Below are 21,843 nucleotides of genomic sequence, written 5' to 3'. Positions count from 1 at the left end.
TTTTGTTTTGCAATGGGCTCTCCTGAAGCTAAGGCTGACCTCAAACTTTCTGTGTAGCTGAGGTTGGCCTTGAACTCCTGATTCTGCCTCCACATCCCCAGTACTGGAATTACGGGTTTGTGCCAACATACCTGGCTTTGTGCTTATAGCTTTTAATGTCCTATTTAATACTGCTTCAAATTTACAGAAAATAGTAAAGTTAAATTGTTATAACCTTTACTCAGATTCACTAGTTGTTTGCTATCCGGTTCTGAATGTGTATTATATATAATACTTATTCATTTGATCATATGTGGCAGTCATCATTTCTTTGCACTGGATCAATCATACAGATTTCTTAAGAATGATGGCATTCTCTTTCATAATCATAATAATGAAGAAATATTAATACTGAAACATACCATTGTAGGCAACAAAGCCACATTTCTAGACCTTCCTGCTTAAAAAAAATGTTAAGGAATTTTGTTTTTAATTTTATATTTAATTTGAGACAAGACCTCTCATAAATTGTGGAACTTGTAAATTCGACTAGCTTAGCTGGCCAGGAAGCCCTTGGGACCTCCCTTTCTCCACTCCTAACTCTGGTGCTGTGGCTACAGGTGTTCTCTGCCATGCCCACCTTTTATATGGGTATTGGGAATCTGACCTCAGGTCCTCATGCCTGCACTGGAAACACTTCATTGACTGAGCCATCTCCTCAGCCTCTCCTACATAAGGATCAACAGTATGTGCATCTTCTGCCCCTTGGTCGGTCGGTCGGTCGGTCGGTCGGTCGGTCAGTCGGTCTTCTTTCTTTCATTCATTCATTCATTCATTCATTCATTCATTCATTCAGTTTTAAAGGTGGTTTCATATTGTCTTAGTTAGGTTTCTCTTATTGTGATAGAACATACCGTGACCAAAAGCAACTTGGAAAGGAAATGGCTTACATCTCTATGATGGAAGGAAGTCAGGGCAGTGTCTTAGAATTTTATTGCTATGAAGAGACCATGACCATGGCAATTCTTATAAAGGAAACATTTAATTGGGGCTGGCTTAAGAGTTTCAGATGTTTAGTCCATTATTAGCATGGCAGGAAGCATGGTAGCCTGAAGGCAGACATGGTGCTAGAGAAGGAGCTGAGAAGTCTACATCTTGATCCTAAGGCAGTAAGAAGGAAACTCTTCTGCACCAGATGGAGCTTGAGCACTAGGAACCTTCTAAGCCTGCCTATACAGTGACACACTTCCTCTAATAAGGCCATACCTATTCCATCAAGACCACACCTCCTAATAGTGCCACTTCCCACGGACCAAGCATATTCAAACCTAACTCAGGCAAAGATCGAGGAGGGACACTCCTTACTGGCTTGCTTCCCATAGCTTGTTCAACCTGCTTCCCTGTACAGCCCCAGGACCACCTGCCCAGAGGTGGCTGGACCCTCTCACATCACTCATTAATCAAGAAAAGAGTCCACAGGCTTGTCTACAAGCCAAACTTCAGGAGACATTTTCACAGTTAAGATTTTCTTCTTCCTCGATAAGTCTAGGTTTGAGTTAAGCTGTCAGAAAACCAACTGGCATACACACAGTGCAAAGCAGATGTCCCTATTTCTACTGAGCACCTAGTTGATAACCCATTTTGCCACACTGTCCCTAAAGGCATACTGATTTATGTTTCTATCAGTCTATCCTGGAAACATCTGTTTCTCCATACTTACTATCATGTTGTATTTTTAACTGTCTGTTTGCTAAATGGTACGTCAGTGCTGTGTAGCTTTTATATGTGTGCAAATGTACATAATAAAATAAACTATCGTTTTTGTGTATATTTTCACGTTTTATAAGCAAAAAAGTAGTTTTCCCCATCCTTCCCTGTATTCTTACTCCCTTTATTTTTCAATCTTTTGTAAATGATATCTAATTTATATTTAAATTCATTTCAAAGTATTTAAATATACTCTATGATCCAAAGGGTAAGTGAGTATATATGGTAAGGCATAACTGCTGTTCCCAAGTGTCTGTGGTCCTTCAGCTGAATATCTGCCTTATAGGAAAGATTACTACGTATTTAGGAAGTAGTATGGAAACCATCTGTAATTGGGAAATAATTCTGGTTTAATTGAGGTTCTGGTTGTAGTTTCCTGCTGTACTTCATCTTCCTAATGGAAAATGTTGGGGTTCTGCAGAATTATACTTTGGGGTGTTTGTTCCAGCTTTCTGATTAGCTCTAGCTGAGCAGATGGCTTTAGATGTCATTATACACCAGTGACTGCCAAATAACTAGCCAAGACTTTTGCTGTGAGCCCCACCAAGCCTAAGGTAAGATTGCTGTAATGACTGTCTTTAGCCTGTGTTTTATTCAAAAGTATATTGTTTTGACTTCTATTTCAGTCTCACTGAGTTTGAAAACATACTTCATACGCTTTCCACTCTGCAAGCTTTTTTACAGCGTCAAGTTGATGGTGGTGATTAGCCATCACAACCGGTGCAATATAGCTTAGACTACCATTGATTCTAGTGATCACCTCCTAAGCACTGTGTGCAAGTGCAGACAGGTCTGAAGACATGCCATACAAAGGGGCTTCCATGTTGTATCTTATAGATTGTAACAGACCAGCAGACAGGACAAAAGATCCAGATAGTCACCGCAGTGGACGCCTCTGGATCCTCTAAACAGCAGTTCATCCTAACCAGCCCAGATGGAGCTGGAACTGGGAAGGTGATCCTGGCTTCTCCGGAGACATCCAGTGCCAAGCAGCTCATATTCACCACCTCAGACAACCTTGTCCCTGGCAGGATCCAGGTAAGGCTCATTGACAAGTGGTTGTTTCCAAACAGATACTGAACCACTTCTCAGCTCAGTTTTGCTTTGCCTTGGAATCTAAATCCACATCTAAGAGACCCTAACCTTAACCTTAACAGGGAGAGCCTTTGGGGATTTACAGTAAATTGACTGGCCACACCCAGAAGACAAGCAGGAACAGTTAAGAATGGATATAAGCTAATCCAAAGAAAAGACACTGCCATAGGCAAGGTGATATAGTAAGGCCACTGGAAAATTGTTCTTAAAAGGCCACATAATGGAAACCATTAGCTTCCGATATCTTTAAGGCACCCTCTAGAGCTAACCACTCTTACTTCAGTTTAATATAGGTGGCCAAGCCTAAGTCCAGCTCTTCATTCTGATCCTTACATATTTTCCAGGAACTATTCTGTATTTCTGTCTTCTGCTCTGTCTTACTTATCTCTATTCTGAGAGGGAGGAGCAAAATGAGCATCAAGATGCAATTGGGGGCAGCCACAGTCAGTCAATAAGGGCAACCACAATAAAAAACAAATAAATGGAGATGCTGAGGGAAAGCAGGACCAACTGTGAGGTTGGAGGCTCAGTGCCAAGGCCCCAGAGGAACCAGGCATAAGCATGTTTTGACATAGTCTATATTACATATTACATTTTTTAAGCTTATTTTCGAGACAGGGTCTTTATATAGCCCTGGCTGTCCTGGAACTCACTATATAGACCATGCTGGCCTCAAAGTCACAGAGATCTGCCTGCTTCTGCCTCCTGAATACTGGGATTAAAGGTGCATGCCACTATATCGAGCTAGATTTTCATTTTTAAATTTCTGGTGAATTGTATATAACATAAAATTTAGTCTTAACCAGTATTGTATCCCTATCTGTAAATCCTTTCATCTTCCCAAACTGAAACACTGTTCCTGTTGGGGCTCTCACACACAAGCCACAGTGGAAATATGGGAGAAGTTAGTGTTCTTTTCCCTTTCCCTCAATCACTCCTCTGTCAACTTCTGCCCCCACCTCACCAGCCCTCAACCCCTTGTGAATATTTGTGTAGGGTATGTTCAAGTGAATGTTTTTAGTAAGTTTAGATGCCTATAGAAACCTGTGAGGTATTCAGTCCCTCTAGAGCTAGAGTTGTAAGCAGTTGTGAACTTCCCAAATTTGAGTGCTAAGAACTGAATTTGAGTCTTCCATAAGAACATTATGCACTCTTAACTTCTGAGCCATCTCTTCAGACTCTCTATCTGTTTAAAATATTTTTGATTTTATATATTTTTTGAATTTTGCATGAGTGCACACATTACCATGTGTGTGGAGGTCGGGGGAAACTTATGAGAGTTGGCTCTCTTAGCATGTGGGTTCATTTAGCAGCAGGTGCTGGTGCCTCTTCCCACTGAGACATTTTGATGGCCCTTCATTTTATTTTTGATATATCTCTTTGAACCGAGAATACACTAATTTGGAAAGGCTGCCTGGCTGACAGGAAGCCTGGTGATCCAAGCTTAGGTTTTATGCTTACACAGCAAGATCTTTACTGACTGACCATCTGCCAGCCCTTGTTTTTTATCTTTTCATCTATTGGTTGACACCTGGTTAGTCAGGTTAGTTTGGCTATTACTGATGTGTGGGGCATTCCTTCTGCTATAGAGAGAAACTTGAGAACCTCCTTTTCCCCTTGATGAGCTAGACTTAAACAGCCAGTGTGTTGTGCTTTCAGAAGTGTCCTCTGAGATAGCTAGCAGTGCAGCTAGCAAGCTGTATCTGTCATATCTTCCTCCTCCCAAAAAAGTGTGTTCAGATCTTTTGATGTTAAATTTTCCATATGGTTCCATCTTGTGAGATTCATTTGAAGGTTAATATTAATGCTCAAATTAAGTATACTTGTAAAATAACCATTCTTTAAACTTTCTCAGCTTGATATAGTTGTTTTCTCCTAGACAGATATCACTGTTTGTAATCTAAAGGGTTACCTACAAGTGAGAGGAAATAGCAGGCCTCTGCTGTCATCTGTACTATTCCATCTATCCATTACCAGGCGCTTCAACAGGCAGTCCATTCAGGAAAGCCTGGATATAGCTCTGACACACACACCAGGTTGCATATTTCCATGTTGTTTGATGGGATGAGAAACATAGTTGAAGAACCTTGCCTGTATTTACCTTAGAGAATCCATATGTGATCCCTATGTGGCCTCCAGTCTTGGTGATAGTCACAAGATAGAAGAGCAGTCATTGACATGTGCAGGCCAGTGGGGAAGCAGAATTACCTGGCTGCTGAATGGAGAAGCTGTCAGAGTAATCCCAGTTCTGCCTAGAGTTCTTTTTATTTAGATACCCAAGACTGGGAATGTACAGCTAGATTTTACTTTACTTATCTAGCTTTTAATTGGTACTGTCTGTTTGCCAACATCTTAGATCGTCACGGATTCTGCTTCTGTGGAGCGATTGCTGGGGAAGGCAGACGTCCAGCGGCCCCAGGTGGTGGAGTACTGTGTGGTCTGTGGCGACAAAGCCTCTGGTATGTGACTCCGACTTCTGGCATGTATCATGGAGCAACATGACCTTTTATAGGGTAGGGAGATGGTTAGTTGAGGAAGAACCTCATACAATAAGCAAAGTAATTTGTCAAGCTGATAGGAAAAGTCAAGAAACTCTGTTTCTAAGTGTTTATATGCTATTAAGTAAAAATTTTTTTCTCACCTTGTTTGTATCTCCTAAGGTGTTGTGTATATAATTCCCCCCATCCAAATTGTCTCACTTTTCTTTTTATCCTTTCACTGAACCCTGTGTGATAACCTTCTACGATGGAGTAGGAACCATACAGTCCCCCTAGGAGAAGTGTATACAGGTGTGCGTGCATGCCTCTGTGTATGTGTGTGTACACTTGAAGACCCAAGGCCTCTAGTGAATTATTTAAATCTGTTTCTGGTGTCCTTCAAGGAGAGCCCAAAGGCTTCCATAGTTAGTGCTCTGATGGAGACAGGAGGCTTGCTAGCACTGGGGAGCCATAGAAGGTAGCGAAGCAGCAAGGCAGGCAGTGGAAATGAAGAAGCTCAGCTCAGAGAATCTGGGCATGGACCTGAGTTCTGAGGCATCTTTTTGCCACTCACAGGAAGTCTGGAGGGCTTTTTGTCCTGGATTTCATTTTATCGTTTTGAAAAGGAGGTTGGACCAAATCTAGGAAGATGTTTAGGCGAGCATCTTCAGAGGCTTTGGTTTTTCCCTTTAAGCTGGTTCTGTCATTTCTCTGCCATTGGTACCTGCTTCTGATCCTACCTTTTCTTTGTCTTGGTAAAGCTAGTCCATTCTACCACTTAAAGACCCATCTTCCCCTAGAAGCAGGTAGACAGTGCTGCCACTGGTTCTGATTGCCTTTCTCCAGGCTGTCCTAGACATCTTGTACATAATTCTATAATCAAAAGGGACTTTCTCATTGGAGTGTTTGAACAAAATGTCTGCTAAACAAGGAGACATACTGCAGGTTTTTATTACATGAAGGAGGGACAGAAACAGCCAGAGACTTCCTGGTTTCCTTGTTGATCAGGACTCTTCTGAGCTTCAAGGAAAGGCCTCATCATATAGCCTTATAGTGCCACTGTTTCCAGCTCTTAGAAGTCACCCAGATAACAAATTCAAGGAGACATTACAAAAAAAAGGTCAAGGCAGTATTGGTATGGGGTCATCTCAGTACCATAGTGCTTCAAAGGAAAAGGAAAATGAGATCCTCCAAGTAACCTCTGTAGTCAGTGTGAACAGTGATGCTGTGAAGTTTCCTAATGTTTGAGCTGTAGGCTTGGCCTCTGGAAGCAAGAGAAGCCCAGAATGTATAAGGTTGTGATGTACAGTAGCACTTTATCAGCTAAGAAGGATGAGCTGAGGTCATTGGCTAAAGCCTGAGTAGATGAGAGTAGAGAAATGAGCTGTGATTTGTAACCTTGTTCCCTGAAGGGCCTCAAGCGGGGGTACTTAGGGACAAGAACATTGATTCTGAGAGCAAGCAAGAATGTAGGAATGACAGACTGTGGGTGGGCACCGAGCTGCTTCTATAGTCAAGGTGTGCACACTGGAGCAATGTTACCTGAGCTACTCTGTATGTTGGGATGGTTGTGTGCCAAGAGCAGTTACATCATATATGAGTTTTGGATTTCTATCATGACCTTACAAGGTTTCTGTATCGATAAGGACATATGAGGTAGACATATTGTTGGGCTGCCTCTAACCCCCGTGCTGACAACATCTGACAGAGTGATCCCAATGGGAATAGGGTTGGAACAGTTCACCCTGCTCATGAGGAACCAGATCATGTTCTCACTCACTTCCCTTCAGGCCGACACTATGGGGCTGTCAGCTGTGAAGGTTGCAAAGGTTTCTTCAAAAGGAGTGTGAGGAAGAATCTGACCTATAGCTGTCGTAGCAGCCAAGACTGCATCATCAACAAGCACCACCGCAACCGCTGCCAGTTCTGCCGGCTGAAGAAGTGCCTGGAGATGGGCATGAAGATGGAGTGTGAGTAGCAGGGCCCACCATGCTAGTAAATGCCTGCTAAACAGGTGTTGCTTACCTTTGACTTTAAGGGGGTGGGAGGAGGAGGTGGTGGAAATATCAGAAAAGCTTCACTGTGCTTTACCTTCTGGGCAGCCAGGTAATCCAGAGCTGACACTGTTGGGTTTTGACAGTCTACATGGTATATATGAAAATCCCTTTTCAAAGGAGTCAGAAAACAGGACAGGAGGAATGGATAATACCAGCTCAGAGTAAAGCTGAGACCAAGGCTAAAGAGTTACCAGAAACAGTTCCTCTTGCAATCCCTGGGCCTCATCTGTGACCATCACTCCTTCCTTTGCTATAGCCTCTGAGTCCTAAAGAATGCCCCCTAGTGGGAACAGCCACAAAAGGACTGAAACCCCCATCTCAACAGTGCTCTGAAACTAATCCCCTATCCACTAGGACCTTTCATTGGATCAGTTTCTAATGGTGAAATGATAAGGTCCCAAAATAGGCAACACAGAAAAGTCACAGTGAGCAAACTTGCTCTTAAGACGTACAACAAGGATGGAAAGGAACAAGAGGCAGGACCCACACCAGGCTAATAGTGCCACATGGCGAAAAAAAAGTGTCCTTTTGGTTGGGGATTTAGCTCAGTGGTAGAGCACTTGCCTAGCAAGCGCAAGGCCCTGGGTTCAGTCCTCAGCTCTGGAAAAAAAAAAGTGCCACATGGCTCCTGGGAAGATTAGAGCCAGTGGATTTCATTATTGTTTCCTATTCTAGGAATGAGACAATGCAAAATTCACTGGGGAACAAGAAGCATGATGCTTGCAATCTGTACTACCACAGTCAGTACAATATATATGACTAGCTTATGGTGGAGCTGCCCTGTCATAGTTCAGGTTGTCCTTAGTTGTGAGCAGTGATGGGGTTAGACTTGGTCAACCACAGGCATATTGCAAACTCACAGTCCAACTGCATTTCAACTTAGTTGTAAGGCATCTGCACCCAAGGCTTGGTCTCTTGTTTTTAAGAACAGTTTGTGGGCTGGGGAGATGGCTACTGTACTAACATGAAGATGTGAGTTCTGATTTCAGGCACCCATGTAAAAGCTGGGTGTTGTTACTAATGTGTGTAGTTGTAGCACTAGGGATGAAGACAGGTGGATCACTAAAGCTTGCTGGCTATGCCAGTCTAGCCAATCAGTGGTTTTCATGATCACTTAAGGACCCTCACTGAATCAAAACAAAGGTGAAAAACAATAAAAGGAAACCCTCAGTGTTGATCTCTGGCCTCTGTACATACACAAACTACATTTCCTTCAGTTGCTTGTGACAAACATATATTTTTAAATTATTTTTTAGTTTTAATTATGTATATGTATGTGTCTGTGTACTGTGTACATGTGAACATAGGCACCTATTGGAGGCCTTAGATCTCCCTGGAGCAGTTGTGAGCTGTCTGAAGTGAGTGCTGGGAATTGAACTCTGGTCCTCTTTGAGAGTAATATATCTTTAACTGCCGAGCCTTCTCTAGCCCCTACACACCCATTCTTAAACTAGATTGCTGGGAAAGAAACTGCTGGGTACAGTTAACAGCCTCCAGTTTGCTGAAGCTCTTCAGGCTGAATGAATTGGACTTTAACAAGATTGCTCTGCCATTTGTGACATGGGATAATCTATGGGAAGGGTTCACTTGAAGATCAGCATTTCTTATCCTGGGTTGAACCCAACTAGTTAATGACAGAAGTTTTAAAAAAAACAAACAAAAAACTAACAACAACAACAAAAAAACCAGTGGGATATGTTGGCCTCCTTAGGTCACACCAGAGTAGCAGTTTCTGAGCAGGCAACACCTGCCACCTTGAGCCTCTCTATACCTTTTGTGTACCTCTGGGTTTGCATTTGGGTTATTGATTTTGACTCTCTGCATTTGCAAAGAGACAATTTCAGTATTTTACGGTGTTTATTCATTTGAATAATTTTCTCTAAGTGTGAATATATGTTGTAATTTAAGCTGTACAGAGTGAACGGAAGCCCTTTGATGTGCAACGGGAGAAACCAAGCAATTGTGCTGCTTCCACTGAGAAGATCTATATCCGGAAAGACCTGAGAAGTCCTCTGATAGCCACTCCCACATTTGTGGCAGACAAAGATGGATCAAGGTCAGTCCTGTTCTCAGAGTAGTACTGTATTCAGTCTCCAGACTGGCCTGAGGAAGTGCAGATATCCCTGGAAAGGACACACACATGGCTCTCACCTGCCTCCCATAGCCCTTGCATGTCTCACTTTCTCTTTTGATCCACTTAACATAGTTGAGGTTCGCTTCACGACACATTTGATCCTAAGGATTAGGCTTTATTCAATAACTGTCTATAGCTTAAAGTACAGGCCTTTTATTTCTTTACAATATAGAAGAAAGGATCAGATGATGCCACAAACTAGCTTGTTCATTCTTTTTAACACACTGTGTTGAACTGGTTTTAAAGAGAGCAGAAATAAGGAAAACCGGAAATCCAAAATGTATTACACAAAGAGTTGGAGTTGAGGGTCTCTGGACAGTTCTTTTAATATCAGTTAAATTTTTGGGAAGAATGGCCACAGTTAGTATAGAAGGCTTAGGGGTAGGCATCTGTGTTCTGTCCTCCCTCAGCCTATAGCCTGGCTTTGTGAGGAGCTCATCAGCAAGAGCAGACAGTTGGTCACTCATCCTGGACTGAGTGTTAGAACTTTTCTCTTGTAGACAGCCTGGCATATAGGAAGTCAGCTGAATTTCTGCAACTGTGCAGAAAGTGTTAGACACTACTCTGGATTTCAGAAAGTGTTAGACACTACTCTGGGTTTCTTTGTGTCTTAAATAGACAGACTGGTCTCCTTGATCCAGGGATGCTTGTGAACATCCAACAGCCTTTGATACGTGAGGATGGTACAGTTCTTCTGGCCACGGATTCCAAGGTAACATTTTCTCCTATGTGTTGCAGTGCAGGCTGCTTTTCTCAACGATACCTGCACTTTTGGCCATCAGACATGATGCTGAAAGCATAGCCTCCTGTAGCTATGTTAACTTCTCATGATAATAGTCATCCTGGGATTCATTCTAAAGATGCTGGTGGTTTTTCAGACATTCCAGTTAGGGCTGAATGGCAGTAGTCACTCTCAGATGGCAGTTTTGTGGACATACCCTATGAATTTAATGCCCTTATTATACATATTGGCAGGCTGCCGACATGCTGGGAAGGTAGCTGTTTTTTCTAAAGCAGCCTTTTGCAAAAGCTCCAGTTCCTTTCCATTAGATAATCTGTAATAGGCTGACAAATGAGCCAAAGATAATGAAGTGATAGACCGAGTTGTCTCTTGGTTCAAGGGGTCATCTCCCATTGTGGCTACCCACACAGTATTCTGTGGTTCTACCATAATTTATTAATCAGTTTTGTGCTGGGTAGAGTGGCATGCTACTTAATCTGTTCTGTCATTTTATCACAATGTTATTGCATCACATATGTGGATCTGTGTGTGTGACCATAACCAAGGTACAAAAAAAACAAAAACCTAATCCATTCTTGTGTAGTTGATACACAAAAAGATCTTCTAGTGCGGCCCTTCATTCACACCTAGAAGTTGGCTTTGAATAAACATACCTTCTTGATTTCATTGTCCTTAAGTCATTCTCATGTGTATGCTAATTTTTTAGTGTTACTATTTTTTTATACATCTATATATATAATTTGTTTAATAGGCTGAAACAAGCCAAGGAGCTCTAGGTACACTGGCAAATGTAGTGACCTCTCTGGCCAACCTGAGTGAATCTTTGAACAATGGTGATGCTTCAGAAATGCAGCCAGAGGACCAGTCTGCAAGTGAGATTACACGGTATGAGCCCCTCTGATACTCTACATTCCCCAGGCACTGTGTTGTAAGGACAAATGCCAGCATTTGGCACTTATGCTATAAATATATTTTATGTTTCGGTTTCTGATCCTAGAAATCGACCTCTGCCTCCTATGTATAAGACAGGTGCTGTGCCAGTGAACGACATACTTCAAAATATTCCAGCTTGTGTCTAATTAAAGAACTATAAAGCCAAAACAACTCCACATATCTGTTGTCTTCCACATTTAACTCTGAATCTACAATGAAGGAAGACCTGCTTATATCATGTGGCATAAGGCAGTCAGAACTGCAGTTCACTCCTAATACCAGGGTCTTCACCAGACCAGTTCTTTGTCTTGAGCACTGTGTAATATACCTGCACAAAACATTATACCTCTTTCCTGTTTGTTTGCTCACACCTGTTTTCTGAGTGGTATGTGCTAGCTGATGGCTGGCACTAGCTGATTCCAGGTGGCATTGGCTAGCTGCTCAGGGTGTTTCTTCCCCGCAGCTTGACCCTTGTGTTTTGCTCTTCTATTCTCTGTTCTGGCCTTAGTGTCAGGCCAGATAGGTGCTTACTGGGAGCTACACAGTCCTCTGCTTGGTCCTTCTGTTAATTTGTAATATAATATTCAGACTTAGGTGTAGAGGAAAGAACATGAGATCTAAGTAGAATCGGCTAGGGCTTTCTTACTGTATTTGCCATTGATGTCTGCTTCATTTTTTGCTCACAGGGCATTTGACACCCTAGCGAAAGCACTTAATACCACAGATAGTGCTTCACCTCCAAGCCTGGCAGATGGGATAGATGCTAGTGGAGGAGGGAGTATCCATGTCATCAGCAGAGATCAGTCAACACCCATCATTGAAGTCGAAGGCCCTCTCCTTTCAGACACACATGTCACATTTAAGGTAAGTTAACATGTGTTACCTACCTCCCCTGTATGCTAGAGCCAGGTACTGTACCAATGCTAGTCTACAATTTGAAAAGTCAGACCTTCCAATGAGTTCATTTGGTAATTGTGGCAGAATCTTGAATTCTAAAGCATAGTCTTGTTGAAAGTGACCCTCCAAAGAGTGTGGCATATCGCAGCCAAGATAGACTGCCATGGTGCTAGCCACTGAGGATCAGGGGCTGGTTGCTCTGCCTTTTCCTATGACAGCAACATAGGCTCAGCCTGGCACCTTGTTGGCTTCTCTACTATGTAGAGAAGTCATCAAATAAACTTGTTAGCAAGTAGGCAGCCAGACTGATTTTAATTATGTTGCCCACTAGAGCAATAGCCACTATCTTTGAAGAATACTAGTAGGTTCTCAGTCCTTCCCATGCGCTCTTTCTATTCTGTCCTCCCAACAGGGCATCAGAAGGCTCTCCAGTCTATAGTTTTGACAATCTCTTGTCTCATTTCACTCTGTACTGGAGAGATCTAGTCAAGTCATTTGGGTAGATAAGGTCACTGACTACAGTTGCACAAGGCTTGCTTCTCAGGTTGCTTCCAAGGCACTAGACCTTTTGAGGACATCAGAGCATACGGAGTCCTGGCAGGCTGTTCTTCAACTGAGCTATTGTTTTGCCCAACACCTTTTCATTACCATCTTGAAGCCACCCTTAAAAACACTTGGCAGTGAATTAGGACTAATAACAATATAACAGAGTTGTTAAAGACATCTTTGTGTGGGTGAGCTGGAAAGTGTCCTTATAGGCTCCTGAACCCCAATCTAGACTGCTGGACTCAAGTCACTGAGCAAGAAACCATAGGAGCTGGTGAAAGCCTTGGCTACAAGGACACACATTCTACTAGTGACAGGCTTTTGGAAGTTCTTTGAGATGTGAGACAGCTACTTTGGCTGTTACTATCGTTGAAACAGGAGATAGGTTGACAAGAGCACCTGACCCTCCTTTAGCTCTTCTGTCACACGCCTTCTGTTTTCCAGCTTACAATGCCTAGTCCTATGCCAGAGTACCTCAATGTACATTACATCTGCGAGTCTGCATCCCGCCTGCTTTTCCTCTCCATGCACTGGGCAAGGTCAATCCCAGCCTTCCAGGCACTTGGGTAAGTGGCCTTTATTCCTGGATGTCCTTGATTAGTGGGATTTGTTCTTCCATAATGGCCCACAAAGTCTCTGAGGTCCTTTCCAATGTGATTGTTCCAATTTACCTAATTAAGTGAACCAAAGTTATATGAAATGTAATCAGCAGACTGAAGGAAACAGTAGTTCTCGTTGCCAAGAACTTGTTACTAGGAGATGTATCTGGCCTTTGATAGGATGAGTGATAGAGCAATGGTTTGTGTGTCTACACATCTCCTTGCTTCACTGTTGACCAGTCTGTAAGGACCACTGGCTTGTGTCATCTCTGCAGGAAGCCCCTCCTGCTTGCTTGTTCATGAGCATCACTGTGTTTGATGATCCTGTTTCCCTGTCAGTCTCAATGCCAGCTCTGCTACTATGCTAAGTAACTAATGTCCAGTTGGATTAAACCACATTTGTGACATGCAGTCTTGGCTAGAACATAAACAACCATATGAAACTGGGAATGTAATGAATGGGTGGATGCTGCAAGGGAAACCACACAGGTTAAATGCAGGAAACTTTAGGTTGTTCACTAGTTCATAACAGTGGCCTAGGGTAAGCAGATCTGCGTTGAGAATCATTAAGAATAGCATTTGACAGCTGTTAAGGCTGTGGGAAAGTCATCTCCCTTCTTTGAATCTTCTTCCTCATAAAATCCTTGCCAGAAGTGAGCTCTTACAAAGCTCTTAATCCAGAGCTGAACACTGAAGGGGCTCTGTAGATAGAAGTGTGCTACTGGGTTGGATGCTGTAGCATATGTCCCGCGCCCGCCCCCCCCCCCCATGTAATGGTGACAGTAGTAGTTCACCATTCTTCATTATTAAAGGAGAGATGGTTTGGTTTGTCATTCTTAGGACAGCTGGCCAGGCATTGACTGTAGAACAGACATTTGCAGATTCTTAAGACTGCCTGGCCTTGCTGCCATTTGGGAGACAGCTGACATCTCAGGGTTATCAGTACTGTTATGTGAAGCTGTCCTGATGTGGAGCTAAGCAGTGATGGTCTTAGTTCCCTGAGTGGGATTTTTGTGCTTATTTTCTCATCTGAGCATTTTGAAACCTCCTCCAAATCAGTAAGCACCAAATTCAGCAAGAGACTCAAAATAAAGATAAAGTTGGAGTGTGGTTGAAGAAGATATCTGATGTTGACCTCTGGCCTAAATACAAATGTACACATTCACATATATCCATACAATCATATACATATAACCACATACACATGAAAGATGTTCTTCTTTTTTAACTGTATGTCACAGCTTGCATAAAGAGATCAGAGGAAAATTTTGGGGTATCGGTTCTCTCCACCATATGGATTTTGTGGATCAAACTCAGGTCACTTGGCTTAATGACAAACATTTTTACCTGTTGAGCCACCTTGCTAGCCCCCCAAAAAGTCTTCTAATTTATCATCTAAGGGACTTTAGTTAAAACCTTCATGGACTCACTCAAGGACTTGGCCATTTTTCTGGAAATGATCTGAACATATAATAAACCATTTTTACACCCTTGCTAGATGGTGGATAGTGCTAGGGCTTTAAGTCCATAAAGCTCACACACTTAGAGTCAGACACATGTAACACACTTAGCCTTACTCTTGTGTTCCCAGACAGGACTGCAATACCAGCCTGGTACGGGCCTGCTGGAATGAGCTCTTCACTCTTGGCCTGGCCCAGTGTGCCCAGGTCATGAGTCTCTCCACCATCCTGGCAGCCATTGTCAACCACTTACAGAACAGCATCCAGGAAGGTAGGTCCTAGGGATATGGGAGTGGAATATATCTTTATCCAATCTGTGCCTGGATCAAAGCCCAGCCTGTGTCAAGAGTTGACCCAGATGATCTTTATAAGTGGACAAACAACTGTCCTCTAGTAGGATATACAGTGGCATCTAGTAAGTTTGATAGTCATGTGTAATAGCAACTGTGACAGTAGAAAATTCATTATGGCCCTGTAGAAGCTAGCCCCTAGGAACTGAGGCATAAGTTATCATAAAGGAGTTAACCCTTGGCAACTGCAGGCTGAATTAGGTGCGTTAACTGAGGTAATTTAACTACTCTTTAAGAAAAAAAAAGGTTTTCTTATTTTATGTATATGAGTACACTGTAGGTCTTCAGACATACCAGAAGAGGGCATAATATCCCACTATAGAGAAACAGTATGTGGTTGCTGGGACTCAGGACCTCTGGAAGAGTTGTCAGTGCTCTTAACTGACATCTCTCCAGCCCTTAAGTACCCCTTAAAAAAAAAAAAAAAAGTTTTCTTGTGTATATGTGCCTGTCCAGAGATTAAAAGAGGGCATCAAGTCTCCCAGAACTGATGTTATAGATTATTGTGAGCCACTGTGTGGTCCTGGGAACTGTAACTATGTCCTCTGCAAGAACATTGAGTGCTCTTATTGAACCATCTCTCCAAGTACCTCTTAATACTTCACTTTCATCTGGAAATGCAGCTCTTTCTTGACCAGCTTAAAATGACTTTGTTCTTTTTAGAAAGTGAACTTACCCTCCATTTGTCTGTTGTGCTCCTTAAAAGACTGATCTTGTTCTTAGTTTTCCTCAGAGGCTTTGTGATATTTTTTTCTAGATAAGCTTTCTGGTGACCGGATAAAGCAAGTCATGGAGCACATCTGGAAGCTGCAGGAGTTCTGTAACAGCATGGCAAAACTGGATATAGACGGCTATGAGTACGCATACCTTAAAGCTATAGTTCTCTTTAGTCCCGGTAAGATATGTGGTGGGGACTTGTGACACTTTACACTGTGCCTACTGATGTTTCTGAACACAGCCATATTGTCACCAATTGTGTAGGAGAGCCCTTTAATATTTTATATAACCCGGAGTGTTCATAATAAGTGCTTTGGCATCTAGCATCGATTGTTAAATCCTTGCTCTATAGTCCTGAAGAAATGTGCCTAGAGATTCATGTTCTGAATACATTTAATTTGTACCCCATCAAGCCATTGGCCAAGTAAGGCCCCCATCCAGTGCTGTTTTTCTTGTTTGGCTCTCCCATCTCCAGTTTCTCTGGTTATGTATAATCCAGGCAGATTGAAACTTACCTTTACTGTCTCTGGATAACAACAGGCCTGACTATAGCAATTGAAGGGGCACAGAATTTCTGGTGGATCACAAAAGGCACCTGGACTGGCTTCACATTCTTCCTCTCTATAGCTGTTCTCAAATCCTCTGGAGAAGTCATTTGGGCTTATCATTGACCTCAACAGCCAGGGTTGAATGTAGCATAATCCTTTTCTTTTTCCTCAGACTCCTTACTTTGTAACAAATGTATCTATTGAAAAGGAGTAATTAAACATTTGAAAAGAGAAAATTTCTCATATGTCTATCTGTCTATCCTAGAGTAGTATAAAGCAAGAAGTCTAGAGCCAATTCAGGGGTGTTGTTTAGGTAAGACTGTTAGGCTCTACCTAGGAGCTACACAACTTGTAACAGCTCCTAGGACTCTTAACAGCCTTGGAAACAATACAGAGGCAAAGCCAGTGTGACAACTTCCTAATTCATTGAGCCAGTCTTCAAGTTCAGTTGCTTATATTTGATAAGTATCAATCAACAAACAAAAAAGAAAGATTAAGATATCTATGACATTTCCAAATTCAGAGAGAAATTTGGGGTTTACTTTTCTGTTCTCAGATCATCCAGGTTTGACAGGCACAAGCCAGATTGAGAAATTTCAGGAGAAGGCACAGATGGAATTACAAGACTATGTGCAGAAAACCTACTCAGAAGACACATACAGGTGAGGCACAAGGCCATGCTCCACACAAAAGTAGGGGTGGGGTGGGGTGGGGCGGGGCAGGGCAGGTGGCTGGGTCAGATTCTAGCAAGCTGGCAGATCACTGACCTCTCCATGTGTATAGGTAAGAAAGAGTGCAAAAATAAGTAAAGTCTAAGCTGGAAGCTTTTGACTGCTGGTGAAAGTCAGAAAAGGAATGCTCTTCTAGAACTAAGTCCTGAGGCTCAGTTCTCACACATCACAGAGGTGCTCAGCACTCACAGGGAAAGGCAGCATTAAAGTACTTAACAAAAATGAAATCTGGCCCAAATAAGAAGTGAGTTACATAAGGTAATTTTGCCCTTAGGTAAAACTGATGGGGGAAAGTTCTTTTATATAGGTGAGAATTGATTGGTAATATTTTAACAATAGGGTGTATATTAGCGTAATACAGATTTAGACAGTATAGTTGATCTGCCAAAGAATAGAATGTATGGCAAGCTTTTCCAGGCCAAATTTCCTAACTCTCCCTTTCCTCCCAAAGTAAACAAAAGTAACAATTCAGAAAGACATTTACATTTAACCTGCTTTCCCCAGACTTGTATCCTCTGAGTAGAATTCTGTCTTAGGCCCCTTGAACTGCTAGGACTACTTTTTCCTGCCCTGTACTTTTTTTTTTTTTTTTTTTCCCAGAGCTGGGGACCGAACCCAGGGCCTTGCGCTTCCTAGGCAAGCGCTCTACCACTGAGCTAAATCCCCAACCCCCTGCCCTGTACTTCTTAAAGGAAATGCTATTGTGCCAGTGTGATGGGTTTCTCTGTGTAAAGTCAAGACAGTTTTATGCACATCTCCTTAGCCCAGATGCAGGTCCCCAAAATCAACTTCCACTGGGATCATTGAGTCACATGTGGAGAGTGACTTCAGTCTCTGGTACAATGAGAATGGGGCTGTTTACCTATGTATCATACCCACAAACCCAATCTGGCCTGGTGTGCTAGGAGGTTCCTTCATGGGGGCCACAGTGCTCCCGTAGATTCTGTGGTCAGTAGATGGCCTTGAAGTCTGCAGGCAGAGCCCCTCACTCTAGAACCGTAACTGTGCAGCATTAGAAAGTAGATGTCTCATCTTTAAGCCTGAGTCAGTCCTAGCCCAGACAGGGACGGAGCGAATAGAGGACAGAGGTGAGGGACTTCTGGGATTCAGGGCCTAAATGAGGAAAACTTTCCTGCAAGAATCAAAGCTCACTCTAGCATTTCTTTAGGCTTTAGTAGATAGCATATTCTGTTGGATTTGTCTTCTTACATACTTTCTAAAGGGGGGTGTGTGTGTGTGAGTGTGTGTGATATATGTGGGCACATGCAGCAAGGTGCTTCATTGGAGGTCAGAGGACAACCCTTGGGGGTTTTCTCCCTCTGTCTTGGGGCTTAAACACATGGTCAGGCTCTTTGGAACACTTCTTTACCTACAGAGCCATCTCACAGCCCCTGTAGCTCACGCTGCAGGCTTTTCTGTCGTTCTTCATATTGATTCTCCTGAAGTACCCTAGCTTACTTACCTCCCCATTCAGCCTCTGTGGGCCAGCTTAGTTGGTCAGTGTTCCACAAAGTCTAGCCTGATTTGCCTTGCTGACTTCCTGAGCCACTTGATCTGTTTCACTCCTCAGTTCAAAAAAGAAAAAGTTGGTGAGTAGGGTCTCACTATGCAGCTCTGGCTAACCTCAAATTTACTCTGTAAACTAGGCTGGTCTAACATTCACAGAAATCCACCTACCTGCCTTCAAGTGTTGGGGTTAAAGACATGTACTACCATACACGGCACCTACTTTCTTTTTGCGTATCTGTGTTGGTGCACACAACTTAGAGGTCTAGGAACCAAATTCAGGTCGAAATCAGGCTTGGCAGCCAGCATCCTTATGTTGTGATCCCCACCATGAAATTATTTTTGTTACTTTATAACTGTAATTTTGCTACTGTTATGAATCATAATGTAAATATCTGTTTTGCAATGGTCTTAGGTTAGCCCTGTGAAAAGATTGTAACCCACAGGTAGAGAAACATTGGTTAGAGAGATGGTACAAGTAGAGCACTTATTGTTCTTTCAGAGGACCAGGGTTCAATTCCCAGAACCCAAGTGGTAGCATAAAGCTGTTTGTAACTCAGTTCCAAGAGATCCAGCACACTCTTCTGATCTCTGTCGCCACCTGGCATTCATATGGAGCATATCATATATGCATGTGAGACATACACACATAAATCTAAAAAAAATTTTCATAAACAAGGTAGGCATTGCAGAAAACTTAGAACATTCTAGGAAGCCAAGGAGGGAAAGAAAATTATTTCATCAAAAAGCATCACTCAAGGATATTTTTAACCTTTTTTACTTGGCTACTGACATACTTTGCCTACTCTCTCATGGCTATCATGCCAAGAGGAGCAAACCATGAGCATGTGGCTAACATTCTTCCAAAATGCTTCACACAAACATGCACATGCAATACAAAAGCTGTGCTCCTTTTAAATAGTCATTGCACAATCTGGATCACTGTACTTACCAATGGCTATAGATGTTATTCTCACTGTGTAGCACAAGCCGGCCTCTCTTCTACTTTACCCTTCCTGCCTCAGCTTCCCGAGTGATACGGTTGCAGATATGCATCCCTACAGTATCCTTCCTTTATTGAGTGAGTTTGTAGCAGTTCATTATAGAACTACTCTGTACTTTAACCCATTGCTTGTTAGTAAATTTCCAAATTTTGTGTGTGCAGGTGAGAAGAGTAGCTTTAAACAGTATTAAGAACTTCATACTGTTAGAAATGATTTTTACATTTATGTTGTATGTATGCGGACATGCATATGTGCAATTATAATACAAGTGTAGGAGTTCTCTTCTTCCACCATATGGATTCTGGAGATCAAGCCCAGGTTGTCAGGCACTGTAGCCAGTGGCCTTTATCTACTGAGCCATCTCACCAATATACTTTTTTCCTTCATGCTAAACTTTTGGTTTTTTTGTTTTTTTTTTTAACAACAACAAAAATCAGATTGATATTGTAGGTATGTTTGGTTTAGTTCTGTGTGGTTCCACAGGCAGCCAGACACCTCATTTCTCTAATGCCTGCTCTCTCTTCCAGATTGGCCAGGATTCTTGTCCGCCTGCCAGCACTCAGGCTTATGAGCTCCAATATAACAGAAGAACTTTTTTTTACTGGTCTCATTGGCAATGTTTCAATAGACAGCATAATTCCCTACATCCTCAAGATGGAGACAGCAGAATATAATGGCCAGATCACCGGAGCCAGTCTATAGTGCACAGCCAACAGCTGCCAACAGTGGGATGCCTCCTAGGACTGTGCAGGTGCGAGGGAAGGGAAGTGTAGCAGTGTCTTGGTGTGCACAGGTGTCTCCAGTGTGTTAGCCACTTCTTCCTGTTCATCCCAGACAATAGCAACTGAAGATGAGTAGAACTCTTTCCTGCCCTAAGAAACGTTTTCACACCTTTTGGTGAAGCAGATTTTGGAACAATCTTTTAATTCAATTTGTATTTAGAAATTCTCAAAGGGCAAAAAACAATACTGAAGTTTTATAATGTCAGAGACTAGTATTAAAAGAACCTAAGAACAGTATGTGTAAATACATTTTAAAAAAAAAAGTCCTTGGAATTAATAGCTACTAATTACCAGGGTAATGTTAGCACTTTCTAAGCACTTATCAAATCTTAACATCTTACCTGTGGACAGGGCAAATGGAAAACTGTGTCTCTTTTGTCAAAATGCTAATGATTTCTGTGATCATCAGGAGACAATCGTTCACATTTTATAAGCGGCAGCACTTCTAGCTGTGTGCAATGGTAGTGCTGCACTAAATTCCTGTGAGTGAAATGTGGGTTCCTGGCATTGTGTGCAGGGGACATAACTTGCAGTGACCCAATAAGGGCTGCTATGCTAGCCAGAGATGCCTGTCAGGGTCCTTACATACATGGTCCGGATCCCTGATGCATGTTTGCAGACTCTTCCAGAACCTGGGTTCCACTAATTGTCAGAATTAGATTGCAGCTTATCAGAGTGCCTGTGATGAGAGTCCTGTAATTCTTCCAGTGACTGAAGGTATACCTAGATCCCTTTACCAACTCATAGGAACTGGAGCCTTTGACCAAAAAGTGCAAGATGGGTGATCTGCACCCTTAGACATGACCTGTTGTCCAGGTTGACTGTGGCTTCTGCAGCGAGGGTTCCTATTCCTGGTACGCTTGGAGAGGGGCCAGTATCCGTGATCATTCAGAACCTGTAGCTGGGTGGGAGCTGTGTATCCTCATTGCCTGGTGAGGGAGTTACTAGCCTTAGATTGCTGAACAAAGGCATCAAGATAAATACTTTCTGATCTTTTAAGTATTAGTGATTCCAGTGTACTGGGCCACCATGCTTTTCAATTTTCCCAGGAATGTGCTAGGTCCAACAAAGCTCTCTGGGGCATTTGAAATATCAGAAGACCACCTTCTCTTTCAAAAGAGAATCCAAAAACAATCCTCAGTCGGGGCACATTGTGCAGGCCTGTAACCCCAGCACTTGGGAGGCTGAGGCACAATTATACATTGAAGGCCAATCTGAGAAACTTAATGAGGAAACTCCTTGTGAGTTTCCAGGGGTCTGGGGAGTTGGGTAGTGGCGACTTAAGTGGTAGTGTGCTTGCCTAGCATGCACTAGGTCCTGGGTTCCATCCCCAGTACCAAAATCAAAAAGAAATCCCCAAATTCCCTCATGTCATAATGACCATAGTTCCCAACAAGAAAGAGTACATAATCCAGTTCCAGGGAAGTCAGATCTGACTTAAAGCTCTTTGCATTCCCATGGGCATGAGACTGGAAAAAAAGTGGGAGGTTGGGAAAGATACTTGGTATTTGCATTTAGA

General features: G+C 42.6%; 1 protein-coding gene across 11 annotated transcripts in view; it reads left to right on the top strand.

The window, feature by feature from the left end:
* The window catches only part of Nr2c2 (nuclear receptor subfamily 2 group C member 2), a 51,418-nt gene extending 30,842 nt beyond the window's left edge, over positions 1-20,576 (top strand). For all 11 annotated transcript variants that reach the window (XM_032906078.1, XM_032906072.1, XM_032906069.1 and 8 more), the window contains 12 exons: positions 2,584-2,784; positions 5,198-5,300; positions 7,109-7,288; positions 9,284-9,431; positions 10,128-10,221; positions 11,003-11,136; positions 11,871-12,048; positions 13,072-13,193; positions 14,818-14,957; positions 15,794-15,931; positions 16,858-16,963; positions 20,070-20,576. In XM_032906078.1, the coding sequence (XP_032761969.1) occupies positions 2,584-2,784; positions 5,198-5,300; positions 7,109-7,288; positions 9,284-9,431; positions 10,128-10,221; positions 11,003-11,136; positions 11,871-12,048; positions 13,072-13,193; positions 14,818-14,957; positions 15,794-15,931; positions 16,858-16,963; positions 20,070-20,244 (1,719 nt within the window). In that variant the 3' untranslated portion in view covers positions 20,245-20,576. The remainder of the gene's footprint in view (positions 1-2,583; positions 2,785-5,197; positions 5,301-7,108; positions 7,289-9,283; positions 9,432-10,127; positions 10,222-11,002; positions 11,137-11,870; positions 12,049-13,071; positions 13,194-14,817; positions 14,958-15,793; positions 15,932-16,857; positions 16,964-20,069) is intronic.
* The last annotated feature ends 1,267 nt before the right edge of the window (positions 20,577-21,843 follow it).

Source organism: Rattus rattus, chromosome 6, assembly GCF_011064425.1.
Source record: "Rattus rattus isolate New Zealand chromosome 6, Rrattus_CSIRO_v1, whole genome shotgun sequence".
Taxonomy (NCBI): Eukaryota; Metazoa; Chordata; class Mammalia; order Rodentia; family Muridae; genus Rattus; species Rattus rattus.
Note: the sequence above shows the minus strand (reverse complement) of the source record. Positions and strands in the feature narration are given on the sequence as shown.